The 19,164-nt window shown below is 33.2% G+C and overlaps 2 protein-coding genes and 1 pseudogene across 2 annotated transcripts; all 3 read right to left on the bottom strand.

Annotated features, from left to right (window-relative positions):
- Positions 1-1,900: 1,900 nt before the first annotated feature.
- LOC149249053 (pentatricopeptide repeat-containing protein At2g22070 pseudogene) lies at positions 1,901-2,611 on the bottom strand (annotated as a pseudogene).
- A 114-nt stretch (positions 2,612-2,725) lies between these two features.
- Positions 2,726-3,803, bottom strand: LOC149249052 (pentatricopeptide repeat-containing protein At4g39530-like). The gene is made up of 3 exons (XM_089451841.1): positions 3,545-3,803; positions 3,010-3,410; positions 2,726-2,917 (listed from the first exon to the last, which is right to left on the bottom strand). Exons 1-3 carry the CDS (start codon positions 3,801-3,803, stop codon positions 2,726-2,728), a joined length of 852 nt encoding a protein of 283 aa, XP_089307967.1.
- A 54-nt stretch (positions 3,804-3,857) lies between these two features.
- LOC149249051 (glutamate decarboxylase-like) lies at positions 3,858-17,495 on the bottom strand. The gene is made up of 4 exons (XM_089451836.1): positions 17,298-17,495; positions 16,955-17,155; positions 6,034-6,088; positions 3,858-4,105 (listed from the first exon to the last, which is right to left on the bottom strand). The coding sequence occupies exons 1-4, from the start codon at positions 17,493-17,495 to the stop codon at positions 3,858-3,860; spliced, it is 702 nt and encodes a 233-aa protein (XP_089307962.1).
- Between the last annotated feature and the right edge of the window lie 1,669 nt (positions 17,496-19,164).

The following is a 19,164-nucleotide window of genomic DNA, read 5'->3' as shown; positions in this document are numbered from 1 at the left end:
ATTCAAAGTTGCAGATACCATACATGCATTGATATTCCTTTGCTTTTAAAAAAAAAAGGATCCTCTATATTATGAGAGTATACTGAGTTGGAGGGTTTTAAAATTCAGGTTAAATAACTTCTTTCTTTGTCTTTTATGCATGCGAGGCATGATCACACAAAGTTATCCATTATTCACAGTTCTGAAATATTGTGGAGCTCCTGTGCACAGTATTTATTTTCAATTTTTTGATATTTTCTATCTGTTTTCTGTCAATTTTTTTATGTCGCTTAATCTAGCATCCTTACTATTTTGATGCCAAATTTGTTACTGGATACAGAATCTACTTTCAGTCTGCTAATTTTGATATTTTCAATCCGTTATTCGATCCGATTACAACACATTCTATTTTCAATCCATTATATGATATTGTTGCTCCAGTGCACCTTCTGTCTTCTTAAAACAAGATAATACCACGGATTATATAGCTCGCAATAAGTCGAGATATGCAGGCTATTTAAGGCAATATCCCATTTTTTTTTCCGAGCCTTCTGTCTTCTTAGAACAAGATAATACCACGGATTATATAACTCACAATTGTCAAGATATGCAGGCTGTTTTAGGCAAATATAACTCACAATTGTCAAGATATGCAGGCTGTTTTAGGCAATATCCCATTTTTGTTTCTAAGCCTCTGTGACTTCAATTCTAAATGAGTTTCCATATAAAACAAGTAATTTTTTCTTTCTTTATTGAGAAAGAACATATGTTAAGTTTCTATATAATATTATGGTGAAGTTAAATATTGAATTAGTATAAAGATAATTTGTTTATGATATAAGGATCTATTTTCTTATAGTAATTGGATTATTATTAGTTTTTACTGAGGTAAGACTTTGCAATATAAAAAGTGACTTTACAATATAAAAAGCTTATTGACTTATTGAACAATGTAATTATGCAATGTTTAATTTTGAAAAACAAATAATTATTATTAGTTTTTACTGAGATAAGATTCGAGTATTTTTTTTGTTTATTGATTTATTGACCAATGTAATTTATAATGTTTAACTTTGAAAAACAAATATTTATATTTCAATATTATTAAAAATAATAATAATTTTTAAACATTTAATTGGACCATAATTTAAAGGTCTTATTCTTCTAGGGTACTTGATATTTTACTAGCTTAAAATTATAATTAAATTAAATCAAAACTTGATTCTGAAATAATATAAAATTAGTATAAACCTGACTTACAATGATGGGGGCTTACATAAACAATGTCGCGCCGTTCCAAAGTTGGGATTTATCAATGTTTGACATTAATCAACATGCCATTTGTTCCCTTCCATTTAAAAGTTCAACTTGGTTTCCTGATCAAGAAATATCGATTGCATCCCTCCTTCTTAGCAACTCAATAATGATAAATGACTGAATTAACACTTCAACATATAAAAAGCAGAATTGTGAAAAAACATATGTTTTGTAATGTTGCTTCTCACCCATGCTTTTGTTCTCTTTAGAAAGTGATGTTCCTAACATTTATCCAAAGGGAAATTTTGACAATTTGCCAAACTGGTGCAGCTATAAAGACAGCCAAAATTGTTAGAAATGAGTACTATAAAAGAAAGTGTCTTATGTGTCATGCAACAAGATCAGAACCGTCTTGTCAATAATCAAGCTTAACATACTAAATTTTTAACGCATCCATTCATGCTATCAAAGCAATGCAGAATCTTGTATGAAACTTACCAGAGGTGAGCTTGCTCCACATGAAGAAGCTACGAGACAATTGACATATTCTCAGCATGTTTCTCCTTATTTCCACGTGTCACAAGAAGCAACTTCTAGACCAATAGAGGATAGTATAGAGAAGCATTCAACCCACTCCCAAATAGTGCTCAAACTTCATCTTGTATTACCAATAATCCTGACAAGAGCACGTTCCATTCCTAAAATGGTGAAAACGTATAGCGTCCCTTACTACAATTTCACGTCCAACAATCTTAGAAATAAACTTGACAGCATTATGACAGTCACCACATACACGAAGGTTCTTTATTATTCGAATAGGGGCCCCCGGAGGTGTGCTCATAAGCCCAAATGCAATGGCTAGCTTCTCACTGTGATGGTAGAGGACATGTTCCTTATGTTCATCCTCCATATCATGGAGGACAAAGTTTTTGTTCGGTACATAACCCGCCTCCTCCATTGGCCCGGCCAATGTATTCAACATTGCATGAACTTCCTCTATTTGTGGGTGTGATCTATCTGCTGACATGAATGCATGTACTCTATTCTTGACCTCAATCCCGCTGAACCCTGGCTTCTTTTTAGCGTCTCTGTCTTTCATCATTTTTCTAACCTTGGCTGCATCATCCCACTTGCCAGCTGCATAATAGATATTTGAAAGCAACACATATTCCGAAGTATTTTTCGGCTCCAAATCGAAAAGAAATTGTGCGACACGCTTTCCTATTTCCATATTGCCGTGAACTCTGCAAGCACTGAGTAGTACCACCCAGATACAGACATAAGGTTCAAATGGCATCTTATTGATGAAATCTTCTGCCTCGTCTAGACGACCAACACGACTAAGAAGGTCAATCATGCAAGCATGATGATCCATTCTTGGTGTGATGTTATGTTCATGCCTCATGGAATGAAAGTAATAATGTCCTCAATCTACTAGACCTATATGGCTGCAAGTAGAGAGAAACCAAGGAAGGTTATGGCATCTGGACTAATGCCTGTCAGTAGCATTTTGCTCAAAAAGTTTCAAGGTTTCCACCCCATCCCCATGCTGAGCATGACCAACAATCATTTCATTCCATGAGACAACATCACACTCAATCATCTTCTCGAAAACTTTCCGTGCATCTTTTATGCCTCCACATTTGGCATACATAGTAACTAGGGCGTTGACCATAGACATCTAGACATGGGTGACTCAAACCCCATACAAAGAATGTGGGCATGGATGTGTCTTCCATGCTCAAGCACTGCTAGGTTGGTACACGCACTAACAATGCTAGCAAAAGTTGCCTCATTTGGCTTCAAACCAGTGTGTTGCATTTGACAAAAGAGTTTTAGAGCCTCTTCACTATACCCATGCTGCACATACCCTGCAATCATTGCATTGCAAGAGATCACATCTTGTTCAGGAATTTTGTCTAACACTTGACGGGCATATTGTAGGCTGCCAGATTTAACATACATGTCTACAAGAGCACTTCCAACAAACATATTTGAGTCAAAACCAGTCTGGATAATGTGGCCGTGAAGTTGTTTACCTTCTTCAAAAGTAGGTAAGCTGCAACTTACACTGAGAATGCTTGCATAAGTGAATTGATTCAGTTTCACACCTATCTGTTTCATTTGGAAACTAACCTTTAAGGCCTCTTGATAATGGTCATTATGTGCATATCCTGCAATAATTGCATTCCATGAGATTAAGTCTCCTGCATTTTATCAAACACACATAGTGCATCTTCTATGGTTTGAGTTTTGGCATACATTGTAACAATAGCATTGCACACGGAAACTTGGGACTGGAATCCACTTTTGATAATGTACGCATGGACCTGTCTGCCAAACCTCAAATCAATGAGAATAGCACACGCATTGACGACACTGACAAATGTCAACTCATTTGGCTTCATACCGGTCTGGTGAATTTCATTAAAAAACCTTGTGGCCTCGTCCGCTTGCCCATTTTGGGCATATCCTGCAACCATGGTAGTCCAAGAAACATTGTTTCGAACCGGCATTAAATAAAACATTTGGCGTGCACCATCTACTCTCCCACATTTGGCATACATATCAACAAGAGCAGTCCCAACAAATACATTTGACTCAAATCCGAGCTTAACAACCTATCCATGAATTTTCCTCCCATATCCCAAATCCACCATGCTTGCACATGCACTTACAACGCTGGCTAAGGTGAACTCATCAGGTTTTGTGCCCATCCATTGCATCTGGCCATATAAATCCATGGCTTCAACCTGATCACCACATCGGGCATATGCCACAATCATTGCATTCCAGGAAACTATGTTACGTTTATGCATTTTGTCAAACAGACATCGTGCATTTTCCACATACCCACATTTTGCATAGCCTGTAAGAACCGTAGTCCATGAACAGACATCTCATTCAGGGATTGTGTCAAACACTTGGCATGCATCCTTATTTGGGGACAAGAACACAGGTCCTTGAGCTGCGGCCATGGTTTTAATACCAATCCACTTTTGACTTCTTCCTTGCTTGGTAGCAATTTACAGAAAACTTTGTACCCCAACAACTAGTAAGCTCGAAACTTGTTCATATCAGACACTAATATATCCAAGGTTTTTAAATGGGCATCTCTAAAATTTTGGAAAAGAAATTTAAGCATTTGGCAAGTTTTGGCCTACTACTCATAAACATCAATCCAAAAAAGGAGTATGTGTTGTAGTATTTGTAAATGAGTAAACATTCAAATTTAGTTTTATATGAAAAAATATTTAGTATGCATAATGAAACATTAAACTAAAATAATAATAATAAAACAGTTTAATTGACATCTCATATGAACTTAGTAGTGAAAAATGTCATTTTAATAGAGTTCTGGCAAGTTAAGGAATTTGTGCATCCCTAAATCTACGAAAATGTCACCGAGAGTTGAATTGGGATATTAAAAACACATTCGAGGTTTTATCCAAAAGAAAGTTCATGACATCTCATATGAAGTTAGTAGTGAAAAATGTCATTTTAATAGAGTTCTGGCAAGTTAAGGAATTTGTGCATCCCTATATTTACGAAAATTTCACATTTGAGGTTTTATCCAAAAGAAAGTTCATAACATCTCATATGAAGTTAGTAGTGAAAAATGTCATTTTAATAGAGTTCTGGCAAGTTAAGGAATTTGTGCATCCCTATATTTACGAAAATTTCACCAGAGAGTTTGATTTCAGCAAGGAGTTTGATGGCTTTCACTTGTATTTTTCGAAACACCTAGTTGACAGAACCATGTAGTAGGAAAAGGACATTTAATTTTTACTTTCATGATGGTTTGTGACAGCTAGCAACCTTGTGTGCCCTCTTTAAAAGTGACAATTCGTTCTTAAATATGTAACATATGGAAAAACAAAATCTCCAAATACAAAAAGAAACTTAAAATAATGTACAAAAATATGTTCACATAAACAACAACTGTTACATGAATAATGGATAACCTCTATATAACATTAACTATAACTCATTATCATCCACCCTTGCTTTCAAGAATGTCCATTCACATGTTTCTATTCTTCCACACACTACTATTACTTATCCATATTCAAAACACACATAACTAATAGTTTCAAGTGTAACTCAATATCATCCACCTTTGCGTTCAACAATGTCCATTCACATGTCACTATTTTTCTACACACTATTATTTATAAAATATTTATATTCAGCGTACACATAACTAACAATCTCAATTGCAACTCTTTATCATCCACCCTTGCTTTCAACAATGCCCATTCACATGTTCCTATTCTTCCACACTTTATGCCTTACGGCGTTTCCTTTGCAACATCAGGTGCAAATGCTAGTATACATGATAATATAACCAATTATATTTTTATATACAAAATATAGTAATAAAAAGTAAATATAATAGAGATAGTTTAAATATTTTTTACAGTGAATTTTTTCATAGACAAACGCTTTGTATCGAAACTTTTCTTTAAAGTTCCGTTCCCTTATCAGACTCACCTCCGTTGTCTTCTTCTTCTTTTATTATTATTATTATTATTATTATTATTATTATTATTATTATTATTATTATTATTATTATTATTAACATTTTACGGTTTTCACATAAAATGCGCTTTGGATGTTGGGATCCTCACTACATACAGAATATTGCTCAGAATTATATGAAAAAGTCAATTTCTTCACGGTAGCTTTTGCACGTACATAGCTGTTGGGTTTTATCTAAGACTATGATAATTTCCAATATGAATAAACCAAAATTCATTACAACAGAGTTCCAGGTGTTAAAAATGATCCTATTACATTTCAAGAGACTCTGTATCACTTCCATGATCCGATGCTGTGAATCTCGGTAACACTGTTAGTTGAGGAAAGCCATTAACACCTATTTATCATTAACAACATATCATTTATCATGAAAGACATTGGAACCAGAGAAAAAGATGTCACCCCATCACTCCTGTCGATTCCGATGGCTCGGAAGAAGTTATTCTCGTTTCCGTTATTGTCCATCCCAACAAGTTATTAATCTCCTACTATGGTTATTAAATATTTCGCACTTGTTAAATGCTTCCCTCTGCATACAGATACGGTAAAGCAAGACCATCCATGGTGGAAGAGCTGGTGGTGGGAATATTGTTGCTTCTCCTTAATTGGTGTCGATCAGATTGTGTTCCTTTTCTTAATCGGCGTTTATAGCATTGTTAGAAACAGTAGAGGCATGTGTAGAAACAGTAGAGGCATGTGTGAGCATTTGCAGGCAGGTGTTCGCCGAGATCAAAGCCTTGTTCTAGGCCATCGTTGCTTGAGAGAGTGACTATTCTTTTATCGAGATTGTACTAGGCGACACTTGACTGAGGAAGTAGTTTATTCTCTAAACTAAGGATGAAAGGACATTGTTTATTTATTTTATTTTAATTTATTAATTTGTTAATCCGATAGAAACTATATCTTCATAATTTTTTGGAAATCTATTTACTATTTTATAAATTTATAGAATTTTTTTATTAATATTATTGGTAAGTTTTTATAATAAATATTAGTAGGTACTTATAGGTGGTGTAGTTTTTCTTGAATAATAATGGTGAATTAACCTGCATTAGTGGATAGTAGCAAGTGATGGACTTTCCCTTTATAAGTGGTGTGATTTTCCTTAAATAATAGTGATGAACCAACCTGCATTAGATGATAGTAGTCAGTGATGGTTGTCTCCATCGGTTGTTTGACATGACTTATAATAAGTTTTCTTACTGTTTAAAAAATAAATGTAATAGAGCATGACATCAAATCATTTATGCTTGGCTATAATAACTCAAGATCCAAAGGTATTTGGCAAACATGAAACCTGTGTTTTTGTCGATCATTAACTAGTCATTCCAAATGGCCTAGTTTTCCTTAAATAGACGTAATCAGTTAGAATGCATATAGAGGTAATGAGTTAGAATGCGTTTGCAAGTGATGACCTTCACTCCAAGTATAAGATTATAAAATTTTAATTGAATTATAAAAATTTATTAGGTGCATGGTAAGGATTTGATCTTCCTGCAGTATTATAGAATATTTTTAATAATTACAAATCAAAAGCATAGATTTATTTTTAAAATAGATATGTTTTTTTTAATTAAATTGATTAATTAAAATAAAAATGTTACATGAACATGAGTTATAATTTAATATTGGCAAACCATGATATTAGCACATGATATTGTAATAAAAACTATTTACAAATTAAAAGTCTCCATTATAAAAAAAATCTTCATAATTAAAAATATTATTAAGTATCTTTTTAATGTATATATATTTAATTCATATATTAATTTGTTTAATTATAATAATAATTTAATTAAATACATATTTATTTTTAATAATTCATTTTTTCTATAATTAAATTCATGTATCTGGTGGCTACTTAGCACAGCTTTGATATGTGCTTGCATGGCCCAGTGAGTCTGAATTCTATTTTGGTGGTTTTAGACTCTCGATGGTCTTCAAGAATGCTCTATTGGATACGGTGGTTACTCTCCAGTTTTATAGCTTTTGCTTTATCTCTCTCAAAAATTATATAATATTTTTGTTTTATATGCCATGAAGACAATGTAATCTCAAACCAGTAACACAAGAAGTAATGAACACCGAACTTTCACATTAAAAAAACTTATATCACTCATTAGAAATAAATTTGCTAAAAATAAAATTATATACTATCTATTATTAATATACCTTTAATAAATTTATTTAAATTGATTTCAAAACCCTTTTTTGTTGAGGTAGCATAAAAGTTTCCCAAAATCACATATTCATCAGGGTTAAGGTTTGAACAAAGAAAATTTGAGTACTTACGTATTAATTGCTGATTTACGCTTCGTATGATCACATTATTAGATTGAGTGTGCACAAATTTGTGAGATGGAATTTTTTTTATTTAATGTTTATTTTATATAGATATAGATATAGATATAGATATAGATATAGATATAGATATAGATATAGAGGGTTGAAAATGTTGTAATGTGTATAAATAAATAGTTTAACAATAATTTAATAAAAATGTAAAAATAGATGTTATAATGTTAATGAGTGTAAATATTTAAATATTTATTTGACAAAGAATTATATTTATAAATATATTTATGTAAAGTTATTATTTACTATAACTTAAGTTTTTTTATTAAAATGGGTAGGATTTTTATGTAATTAAGTATATTTATTCGGATTTAAGCAAGTATTTCTACTAAAATAGGTAAGGCTTGTAGGTAATTAAGTATATTTTAGGTAATTAAATATATTTACGAGAAGTTACTACCCACCATTATTAATGCATTTCTTAGCACAAAAATAGATAGAAGTGAAAATTCAATAGTTTCATATATAAATACATATAGGATAAGCCCACAGACATCAACTCAATAGGACAAGCCTACATACATCAACTCAATTTTATGACATTATATAATGATTATTTTATAACTATCATCATATTATAACTATTTATGATATTATGATAATAGATTTAATATAACTAGATATCTGGCATGATATTAAGTTAGATATCTTGTATTCTATTAAGTTATTTAAGTGAGATAAGATTGTTGTATGTTTTGGAGATGAAAGTGATATTTCTTTCATGGAATTCAAGGACAGTGTAACAGGAATAAATGTCAAAATGATAGAAAATGAGGTGAAAGCAGGACCCATATAGACATTTTTATTTAAATTGTCCTTATTGTAACTTGGGAGATGACTATAAATTTAGATGTATGAATAATGCACCATTTTTAATATAATTTGGGTTTAATAATTCTAGATTAATATAATATTAACTTTAATATAATATTAGGTTTAATATATTATAATATATATTAATACATTAGAGTAAATAGCCTTAATATAATATAACATAATACTATAATAAAATATATTTCTTTTTTCGAATAAAAAAGTTAGCCATATTATTTATATAAAATAATTTATATTTGTATATACCTGTAGCATGCTACTATAGCATAATTCTACTATAGCTAAAAAGGATGCTCAAATGGCATCATCTATTCATTTTTATACAAAAATGGATCGTATCCTTGCTTTATGATAATGGATATGATATTGGATCGTATCCTTGATTTATGATAATAATTTTTTGTAGTTCTTTCTTTTTTGACATAATGGATATGATATTGGTGGAGATAGTTGAACAACCATAAAATGTAAATAAATGATAAAAACTTGAAATATCCCATACATCTCAAATATGTTTTCTATTTTATAAGTTGTTCACATGCATCCCGCTTCTAGAATGAGAAAAACATAATACTACCTAGCTAAGTTGTCATATCAAAAGATAAGTTGAAATGATTAAGATATATTAATTAAATCATTGCCATAGGTTGAGAAAATGTTCTCTCATGTGGCCATATTTTTGTTCCACGGTCTTTGTACAGCCCTTATCCATTTCTAGTGCACTCCTAGAGAGGTCTTTATGCATTGATTCATGTGTATGTAAATGTGATCAAATGTGATATGAGTGAAGTGTAATGTGTAGTTTGTAAATGAGAGTAAACGCTCTTTTAAAAGATTTTATATAACATATATAACATATGACAATTATTTATATGACAAATAAATATATATTTATGTAAATAAATATATTTACCTAGATTTATTGTCTATCATAATTTAAATAAGTCTTAAATAAATAAGATTTATATGTAATTAAACATGTTTAAGTAATATTTATATATAATTAAACATACTTACTAGGAGTTACTATTCACCATTATTTTTGTATTTCTTAATACAAAAATAATGGAAATATAAATTTGATTCATAAAAACAAATTCATATAAAAATATTTATATAAAATAAAATAATAATTATTTATTATTTATTAATTTATATAATTAAAGTACAAATAAATTAAGATTCTCACTCATCAATATATATTAATGATTACAATTTATAACTATTATCATATTTTAATTATTTATAGCATTATCATAATAGCTTTAATATAAGCAATATATCTTCCATCCTATTAAGTTGTTTAAGTGAGATCAAATTGTTGTTGATAAATGGCTCCAACTTTAGATATATGAATAATAGAAAGAGTTTTAATATAATATTGGGTTTAATATTAATATCAAAATATTAATATTATTATATTTTTATATCAATATTAATAGGTTTAATATACTATTAGGTTTACTAATTCTAATTAATATAATATTAACTTTAATATAATATTAGGTTTAATACATTATAATATATATTAATGTCTTAAGCTATATATCTTTAATATAATATAATACAATAATAAAAAATATTAATATTATAATATTGTATTATTTGTTTCCTTTTCCACAGAAAAAACAGTAATATTATTTAATTGAAAAAAATGCCTATAGAATTTTGGAAGTTATTGTAGCCCAAAAAGGACACCCAAGTGGTATCATCTATTGCATTTTGGAGGCTATTGTAGCAAAAAAAAAAAAGGATGTCCAAATGGCATCAATTATTCATTCTTATTTAGAAATCGATCTTATCCTTGCCTTATGATAAAATTTTGTAATTCCTTCATTTTTTTATACATTGTTGATATGATATCGATGGAGAAAGTTGAATAATGGCAAAATGTAAACAGAGGGAAGAGTCCTAAAATTTCCCAAGGGTGTGCATCTAAAATATATATTTTGATTTCTAAGTTGCTCGCATACATCCTCCTCTAGAATAAGAAAAAACAAAATATTGGCTAGTTGAGTTTGCATAGCAAAAATGAAGTAAAAATGCTTGAGATGTATTTATTTAATTATTGCTATAGGTTGAGAATATGTTTCTGGATGTGGTCTTCCTTTTGGTCGAGAATATTTTCACTTCCCTCATCCATTTCTATTCCACTCTTCGAGAGGTCATGGACGCATTGATTTAATTCCTTGTAAATATGATCAAATGAGATATGAGTGAAGTGCATAAGACATAATAACTCTTTGATATATAGGTAGTAATGTGTAGTTCCTCAATGGAGATGTGTCATTCATCCAATCAATAACAACTTTGGAATATCCATAGATATGAATGGTGGATAGGTTTAGATCTTCTGCAACTCTTAGAAGTATGTTCACAATGAACATTTTTGCATAATTGTTAGTGATTGTGCCTACGTTTCCATAGAAAGGGAAGAAATGTGAGTTTTTTATGAAGATTTGACCATCGATTCCTCCTTTTGGTAGGGTATGTTAAGTGGATCCATCAAATAATACTTAGTTTTTTTTATTTATAGCAAAAGTTTCAGCGTTAGGAAGTGGTATATTTTTTTGTGAGAGGGAGGCATTCATCCTTGAATACTAATATTTTGAAGAGAAACATGAAGAAAAAATGTACATGGTATTCTAAAATAGCATGATTATGTTCTAGCCTTATGATTCTATTATATTATATTAGACATAGTATTATAATATTATAATGTTAAACATAATATCTCCACTTTTGAATTTCACTTTGATTTTTCATGTCATTCACAATATTTGGTCTTAATGCCATGGCTAAAAAAATGTTGGAATTTTAAGCCTAAAATGAAAAAAGGTGATTTTGCATCACCACTTTTCAAAATCATCATGAAATTCATGATATGATGGAACCTCCAAAAAATGAGGTCAGTAAAGTTCTCGTTAAGTTGGTAGCATTATTTTTTCCAATGAGAACGATGCAACTTACTTTCATCTTAAAACCAAAACATTTCTATGCTTGTCCATCCACTTATAGAACTATTATTTTGAAAACATACCAATCTTATCACTAATACCTCAAATTGACTGGTAACTTCTTTTATTGTTGAACTTGTAACAACTCTGGTTCAAAATTCATCTAATAAAGTTAATAAAGGTAAAATAAAACCTTGGTCATGGGACACATATTCCAAGTTGAATGTTGGGTTGAAACATAGTGATGGGGATCACGTGTGATTAATTAATGTCTATGGAAATTTACAAAGGCAATGGCTAAGGGTTTGGAAAGAGAAAATGACATTTTGGCATTTATTTATGAAAATAATGAAAAATAGGAGAAAAGGAAGGTGAAAGGTCACCCGTTGCATGTGAGGAGGAAAATGAAGGAAAATAATGGAAAAATGAGGAAAATAGAGGCCTCATTAATAAAAGGGCTTCTGAAGATCATTTCATGTCCTTTGATCAGCTCAATTTTGGAGCTCTTAGTTTTTTTCTCTCTTTCTCTCATACTCTTGGACACTTAGATTTTTCTTGGAGCACTCTTAGAGGATAGTGGCATACTTGGAATTTGGAGTAAGAAGGCAAAGGAAAAGTAGGAAAATGCAAGAGGACATCAACATTAGCATGTATAATGAATTTTTCTTACAGGTACTGAGTTGCATGTATGATTTCCTTATTGGTTTTGCATGCATGACATATGCATGTGGTTATTTGGTTATGATCTATCATTGGCATGGAGGATTTCCTAGATTAACAATGGTTTTTCCTAGCTTTGCCATTTCCTGGATAGTCATGGTGTTATGAGTTTTACTTCTTTTTTTCCTCGTTGGTTTTCTTGTGCCTTTGGATGTGGGTTGAGTTATTAGTTCGTAGAAGACTTGGTTGGACAAATGCTTTAGAAGCCTTGTAACGACTTGGGTTGAGTTACTAGTCTTGGAAGCCTTGGTTGGACAAATTCTCTGGAATCCCTTGGTGGGTTGAGTTACTGGTCCTAAAAGACCTGATTGGACAAATTCTCTAGAAGCCCGACAATGGTTGTGGATTGTGTTACTAGTCCTAGAAGCCCTGGTAGAAACAAATGCTCTAGAGCCTTGGACAGCTTAGGTAGAGACAAATATGGTGATGGTCAGTGATGTCCAACCATGAGGTAGAATCACTGGTTGAGGTTGAGTTGGTTTGGCCTCTGGATGCCCTAGATGGTTTTGATTGATTTGTTTTATGAGATCCCATATTCATGCTTTGAATATGGCATGGGAGTGACTGGCTAAAAGAAAGATTTGGTTCAACCTAGTCTACAGTCAGGTGGTTCATGGAAGTCCAATACCTGGTTGACTTATGCAATCATCAATAAGATCTCTCTTTCTCCTTGGTATTTTATGGGCAAATATACTTTTTTATATGTGGCTTATATGGTTGTTATATGCTTGATGTTTTTGTTTGTTATATTTTGGTTATGAATGAGTTTTATGACAGTGAAAATGTATGGCTCTCATCATGTTTTGGTTAATCACTGAATGTACAATGAATATGTGGATTAATAGATGGTAATTCAGTTATTTTGATGAGGAAACAATGATTCTTAGCGATTCTCAAATAAGTTTGAGACCCATATGCTCAGATTTGTTGTTTAAACCTATAGGATGCATATTTGTGACATGTTTGATGAAATGTTTGTCATGGCTAGTAGGGGTCCAGTCAAGTCCTTATTCAAGTATTTGCATTTGTATCATTGTTTCGATGTTATTTTTCATTTATGGAAGTTTCATGGACTTTTGCGAAGTGGCCTAATTCCTAGCCATAAAAAAGTGGCATAGAATCTGGAGTCGCTGGCACATAACTACCTAGAAAAGTCCCCATTCGCACACATGCCTTGCCGTGGGAGCGACTGGAGGGTCCCAGTTGCATGCATGCCTATGTCAAGGGAGAAAATGAGGTTTTAATACATCAAAAAGTTATTTTGTCTCTGGGGTTGGTCACATGGATCGGTTGGATAGCTCTTGGGGCTTATGTTGCATGTGCAGAAGGTTAGGTTGTATGTGTTTCATAAATTCCACTTCCTTAACTGCTACATATGGAGTTGAATCATATCATAATAACTCTTTGTCACATGTTTAACCCGGTTAGCTAGTTACTTGGGTAGATGTGGGAGGAGGGTGTTAGAGAGTATTAGAAGAGCATGGTTCACCCCTTAGACTAGATGGGTAATGTGTTGGTCATGCATTTATGTCGGTTGCATATGTGTTCTCATGCTCTTGTTCCATGTACTAGATGTGTATGCATGGTGTTGGTTATTATTGCAATGGTGTTTCCATGTCAAAATTTAATGGTGTTGTTGTTGGATGTGTTTATCATGAGTTTATGTCAATTATGCACTAAATATTCATGTCAATGTTTGTATGTAAGGTGTATGCGTGTATGTCATACATATGTCGTTATGCATACACTGATATGGGTGTAGTTTTCATGCATGAGGTCAAGATGTGTGGTTAATATGGTCATGCGTTAATGATTGGACTATGGTTAGGATGGTATCTACATGTTGTTATGATTATGTTTATACATGTATTGTGCTAATCTAGTCGGCCTTGTAGATGAGATATCCTCCTTGATCTATATTAATGTACATTGGTTTGTTTATGATTTAGTTTAGATGACATAGCTTGCCTTGTAGGAAGAGATCAATATGACTAACAAGATGGTAGGCTACAAAGATTCTCCCTATGAATTAGAGGAGCAGCATGGTGTTAGGCACCCTTCTGACTTAGAAGACACATTGAGAATATTGAAGGAAGAAATAAGGAGTTGCAAAGAAGAAAATGATAGAATCATGCAGGCACAAGAGAAACAAGCAGAGGTTAATGCAATAATCCTTCAAAGTTTATTAGAACTGCAGGGACAGGGACCACTTCGAATCATCCATGGACAGGAGGATAGAACTAATGAGGCATATGGAAATAGGTCTGCTGGTGGGTACAGGTTAGATAGAGAAGACATGATCAGAGATGGCAGGTACTTGGATACTTCGAATAGGAGAGGTGATGAACATAAGAACTATTCTAGTTCTGGTTTTGATATATATCATGGTCATCATTGTTATCATCCTTACAGGAGGAGTGATAGGGGATATTTTCCTGGTGATTTCAAGAAAGCAAATTCACCTACATTCAATGGTGAAGTGAAAAAAACACAAGATGTAGAAGCATGGTTGCTTGGATTAAATAATTTCTTTAGATTGCATCATTACTCAGAGAACATCAAGGCCAAAATAGCTATATTTAGTCTTAAAGGTAAAGCAAATATATGGTGGGAAGATGTAAAGAACATCAAAGGTATTTATGAGTCGGAGTTGACTTGGATTTAGTTCGAGAGACTATGCAGAAAGAAGTATCTATCGAAGAGATACTATGACGATAAGGAAAAAGAGCTATATGAACTAAAAGTTGCTCTATGACCAATGAGGAGTACACTAGCAGATTTCTGGAGTTGTTGAGATATGTTCCTTACCTCAAGGAGGAGAAGGCCAAGATTCAGAGATTCATCAGTGGGTTTCCGATAGAATTCAAAGATAGGATTGAGTTTGCTGAACCTAGATCATTGGAGGAGGCCATCCAAAAGATAAAGAAATTTTATGAGTAATCAAAACGAAGATATGAGACTAAACCGAACTAGAAAATTAGTGCAAGGAATAAAGGGTACTCTAAGGTTATGCTTTGATTATAGGAAATTGAACAAGATGACCATCAAGAAAAGGTATCCATTGCTGAGGATTGATGATTTTTTTTATCAGTTGAAGGGAGCAGCAATGTTCTTCAAGATTGATATGAGATCCAGATATCATCAGGTACACACTGAAGAAGATGGCATTCGCAAGACAACTTTCTGGACCAGTTATGGACATTATGAGTTTGTTGTAGTTCCATTTGGTTTGACTGATGCTCCATTTACCTTTATGTGCTTGATGAATAGTGTGTTGTGTCCTTATTTGGACATTTTTTTTATTGTGTTCATTGATGACATCTTGATATATTCTAAAAATGAAGAAAAGCATGTCGAGCATTTAGCATCAGTGTTGATATTTCTAAGAGATCAACAATTGTATGCTAATCTTAGAAAATGCAGTGTCTTTCAGACATAGGTACATTAATTAGGACATATTTTTTCTAAGAAGGCATAGTAGTAGATCTAGAAAAGATAAGGGCTATCATGGAATAGGCAATTCCTAGGAATTTGGATGAGGTAAGATCATTTATGGGGTTAGCTAGTTACTACAGGAGGTTCTTCAGGAACTTCTCTTGCATTGCATATCCTGACACGTCATCACAGTGAACAGGTAAGAAGTTTGAATGGATAATGAATGTGCAGCCAATTTTGAATAATTGAAGTAGTTGTTGACAAATGCTCCAATGCTAAAGATTGCAGATCCGAACAAAGAGTTTGTGGTATGCACAGATGCTTGCAAGAGAGGACTTGGTGGAGTTATTATGTAAGAAGGAAAAGTAGTATGCTATGAATCACAAAAAATAAATGAGCATGAGAAGAATTATATGACACATGATCTTGAGTTGGCAGCGATCATCCATGCATTGAAGATGTGGAGACACTATATTCTTGGTAGGAGGTTTCTACTGATGAGTGATCACAATGGGTTGAGATATTTGTTTGACTAACCAAATATGAATTCCAAACAATCTAGATGGTTGGCCATGATTAGTGAGTTTAAATTTGAGATCAGGTGCATCAAGGGAAAAGAGAACAAGGTTGCAGATTCTCTTAGCAGGAGGATATAGGTAAACCACATAGCACCTATGAGTTCTTATGGGACATATTTACAGGATTGGATCTCATAGGTAGGTCAACAGGATGACATGTACTTAGAGCTTATGCACAGGTTATAGCAGGGTACAAGTGATCAGGATGTGGATTATTATCTCATAGTAGATGGTTTGGTCAGATTTAGGAACATAATATATGTACCAGACAACAGTGACCTCAAAACTTGATATTACCTGCACATTTGCACCAGTAACAATGTTTGGCTTGTCACATGGCTTCCCCTCTGCCTTGCGCTTGTTCTGCCATTTGCGTTTGAATGCAAGGCCTGCCAACATGATCGCCTCTGAAGATCCAACCGTGCCCACGCCAACAGCTTCCTCTCCATGGCCGAGTGGGGCATTAAACAGATTGGCTATAATGTTCACGCATCGATTCTTTTCCAAACCAAAAAAAAAAGAGGAAAGCACCCAAAACTTTAGAAAATTTTGAGGGCCTAAATGATCAAAACAGATCTGAGAGCGGATTTCAGATCTAGAAATAATAAAAGTAGAAGTTTATCACAAGAACTTCCATTACCTGCAATTCTGTAGTGACAGGATACTCGTCCATGTCAACATAGTTCTTGTTGATGGCCTGCATGATGAGCTTATCACATTCAGGTTCCATCCATGTAGTCACGAAAGAGGCAAGATTGAGCCTGGGGTTCCCATCCAGCATCAGCTCGTCACTGATGATTTGATAAGCAGCATCTTTGGTAATGGACCTATCCGGCATTCGAAACTTGAGAACGCACACATTCAAACCAGACTAGATAGATGGCAAAGATCCTGAATGCACCCATTATTTGCTAGTCGAATTAAAACGATCCTTGGAAAAAGCAAAGCAGTAGAATGGGGGTGAAGGAAGGAAGGAAGGAAGACGTACCGAGGCAAGGATTCCTAAACATATCTTGAATCAAAAGTTGAATGAACCGATCCATCCGTATCAGCCGCAGTGCTGCTCAAAGCCATTTTTGGCTTAAATCTGAATATCTAAGGGTGGATCTTCAAAAGGCTCTTATTACACAGTGGCTACAGCCAGTATGTCGTCAATTGCATGAAAACTGCAGAGTGGAATTGTATGTGGGAGTATGGTGTTTAAAGGAGGCTTTGACAAAGGGCGAGCTTGTTCACGGCGGGAGTCATTTTCCTTGTGTTGTCAACTATTTTACTACAACCAGTGGAGACTAATTAATAAACTAAACTTGTATTCCATCAAAATCATTTGACAACAAGAAAAATAGTAAAACATGAGTAGCTACAGTTGCCTCTGTTCGTAACATGTTCCTATAGTTCCATAATAGGAAATGATAGTGCTTCATGGCGGAAAGGCATGGGATTGATGATTTTTCCACAGGAAAAGGGGTGGGCTTTCTTGATTTTCTGCATAGAATCCTTTCTTGTGAGCTTTTGTGCTTTCTTGACTTTCCGTGCTTTCTTGATTTTCCGTTGTTTCATTTTCTAGTTCAAATCAACAGTTGAAAGTGTGTCACCTGATCGAACGGAGTAGGGTAAAAGTGTTGACAAAGAAGTTGATGCATAGGAAGGCCTATCGGCCTAATTATAACTTTTTATATTATTCACCACTTATATATTATATTTTTTATATAAATACTTCCAAATATCTTAACATCTAATTTAAAACGTTGCATTAGGTTAAAAAACTTTTCTCCGGAGAGATTTGGATTTTGAACTCTTTCATAACAGAAATAACTTTCTCACTTCAATCAGATAGCACAATAGAAGCATGATATTTTGACGAAAGTCCAAGAAAAAATGCATGGACCAAGGAGAATGGAACTCTTATAAAGATCCAAGAAAAAAATGAATGCACCAAAGCAAACTCCTTGGAAAGTATAATTGGACATATTGTTTAAAGGCCAGTTGTGTACTAATTGGTCACATGGCCTAAAAGCTAAAGATTATCTGCAACTAAAGAAAAAGCTATGGTGTTGTCTACCAAGGTTATATTTTTGTATATTTGTTTTTTATAATTTTGTTATATTTTTACAAAAATATGACCGTGGTAGTTGTTAGCCTTGCAGGAAAAAGGCCCAAAAATGGATCCATATAGGCTCTTAGAGTCTCTAAATTTGCTTTAAAATATGCCAATGGATCCATTAATGCTCTTGAAATCTTCAATTTTTGCTCAAAGATCATCCAATGATCAAAATCAGTGCAAGAGGAGAGCCCTTGGAAGGGCATAAATACACTATCCGGAGGCAAAAACGCTTGAAAACGATGAAAAACCCACAATCGTAGGCTTGAACAGAGGAGTGAATAGCAGTCGTTAGATCTGGCAGATCAACGGCCCAGATCTAATAGGCTAATCGTAATCGGACAAGCAGAAGGGATAGTTTAAAGGTGTGCACATGACATCGTTGATTAGCGATCGCCGATGATCG

The sequence above is a fragment of the Pinus tabuliformis genome, chromosome 7 (genome assembly GCF_031772625.1).
Source record: "Pinus tabuliformis cultivar Carrire ecotype Pingquan chromosome 7, CPIR1, whole genome shotgun sequence".
NCBI classification, from domain to species: domain Eukaryota; kingdom Viridiplantae; phylum Streptophyta; class Pinopsida; order Pinales; family Pinaceae; genus Pinus; species Pinus tabuliformis.
The sequence above is the reverse complement of the archived record's forward strand: the minus strand, read 5'-3'. Positions and strand labels throughout refer to the sequence as shown.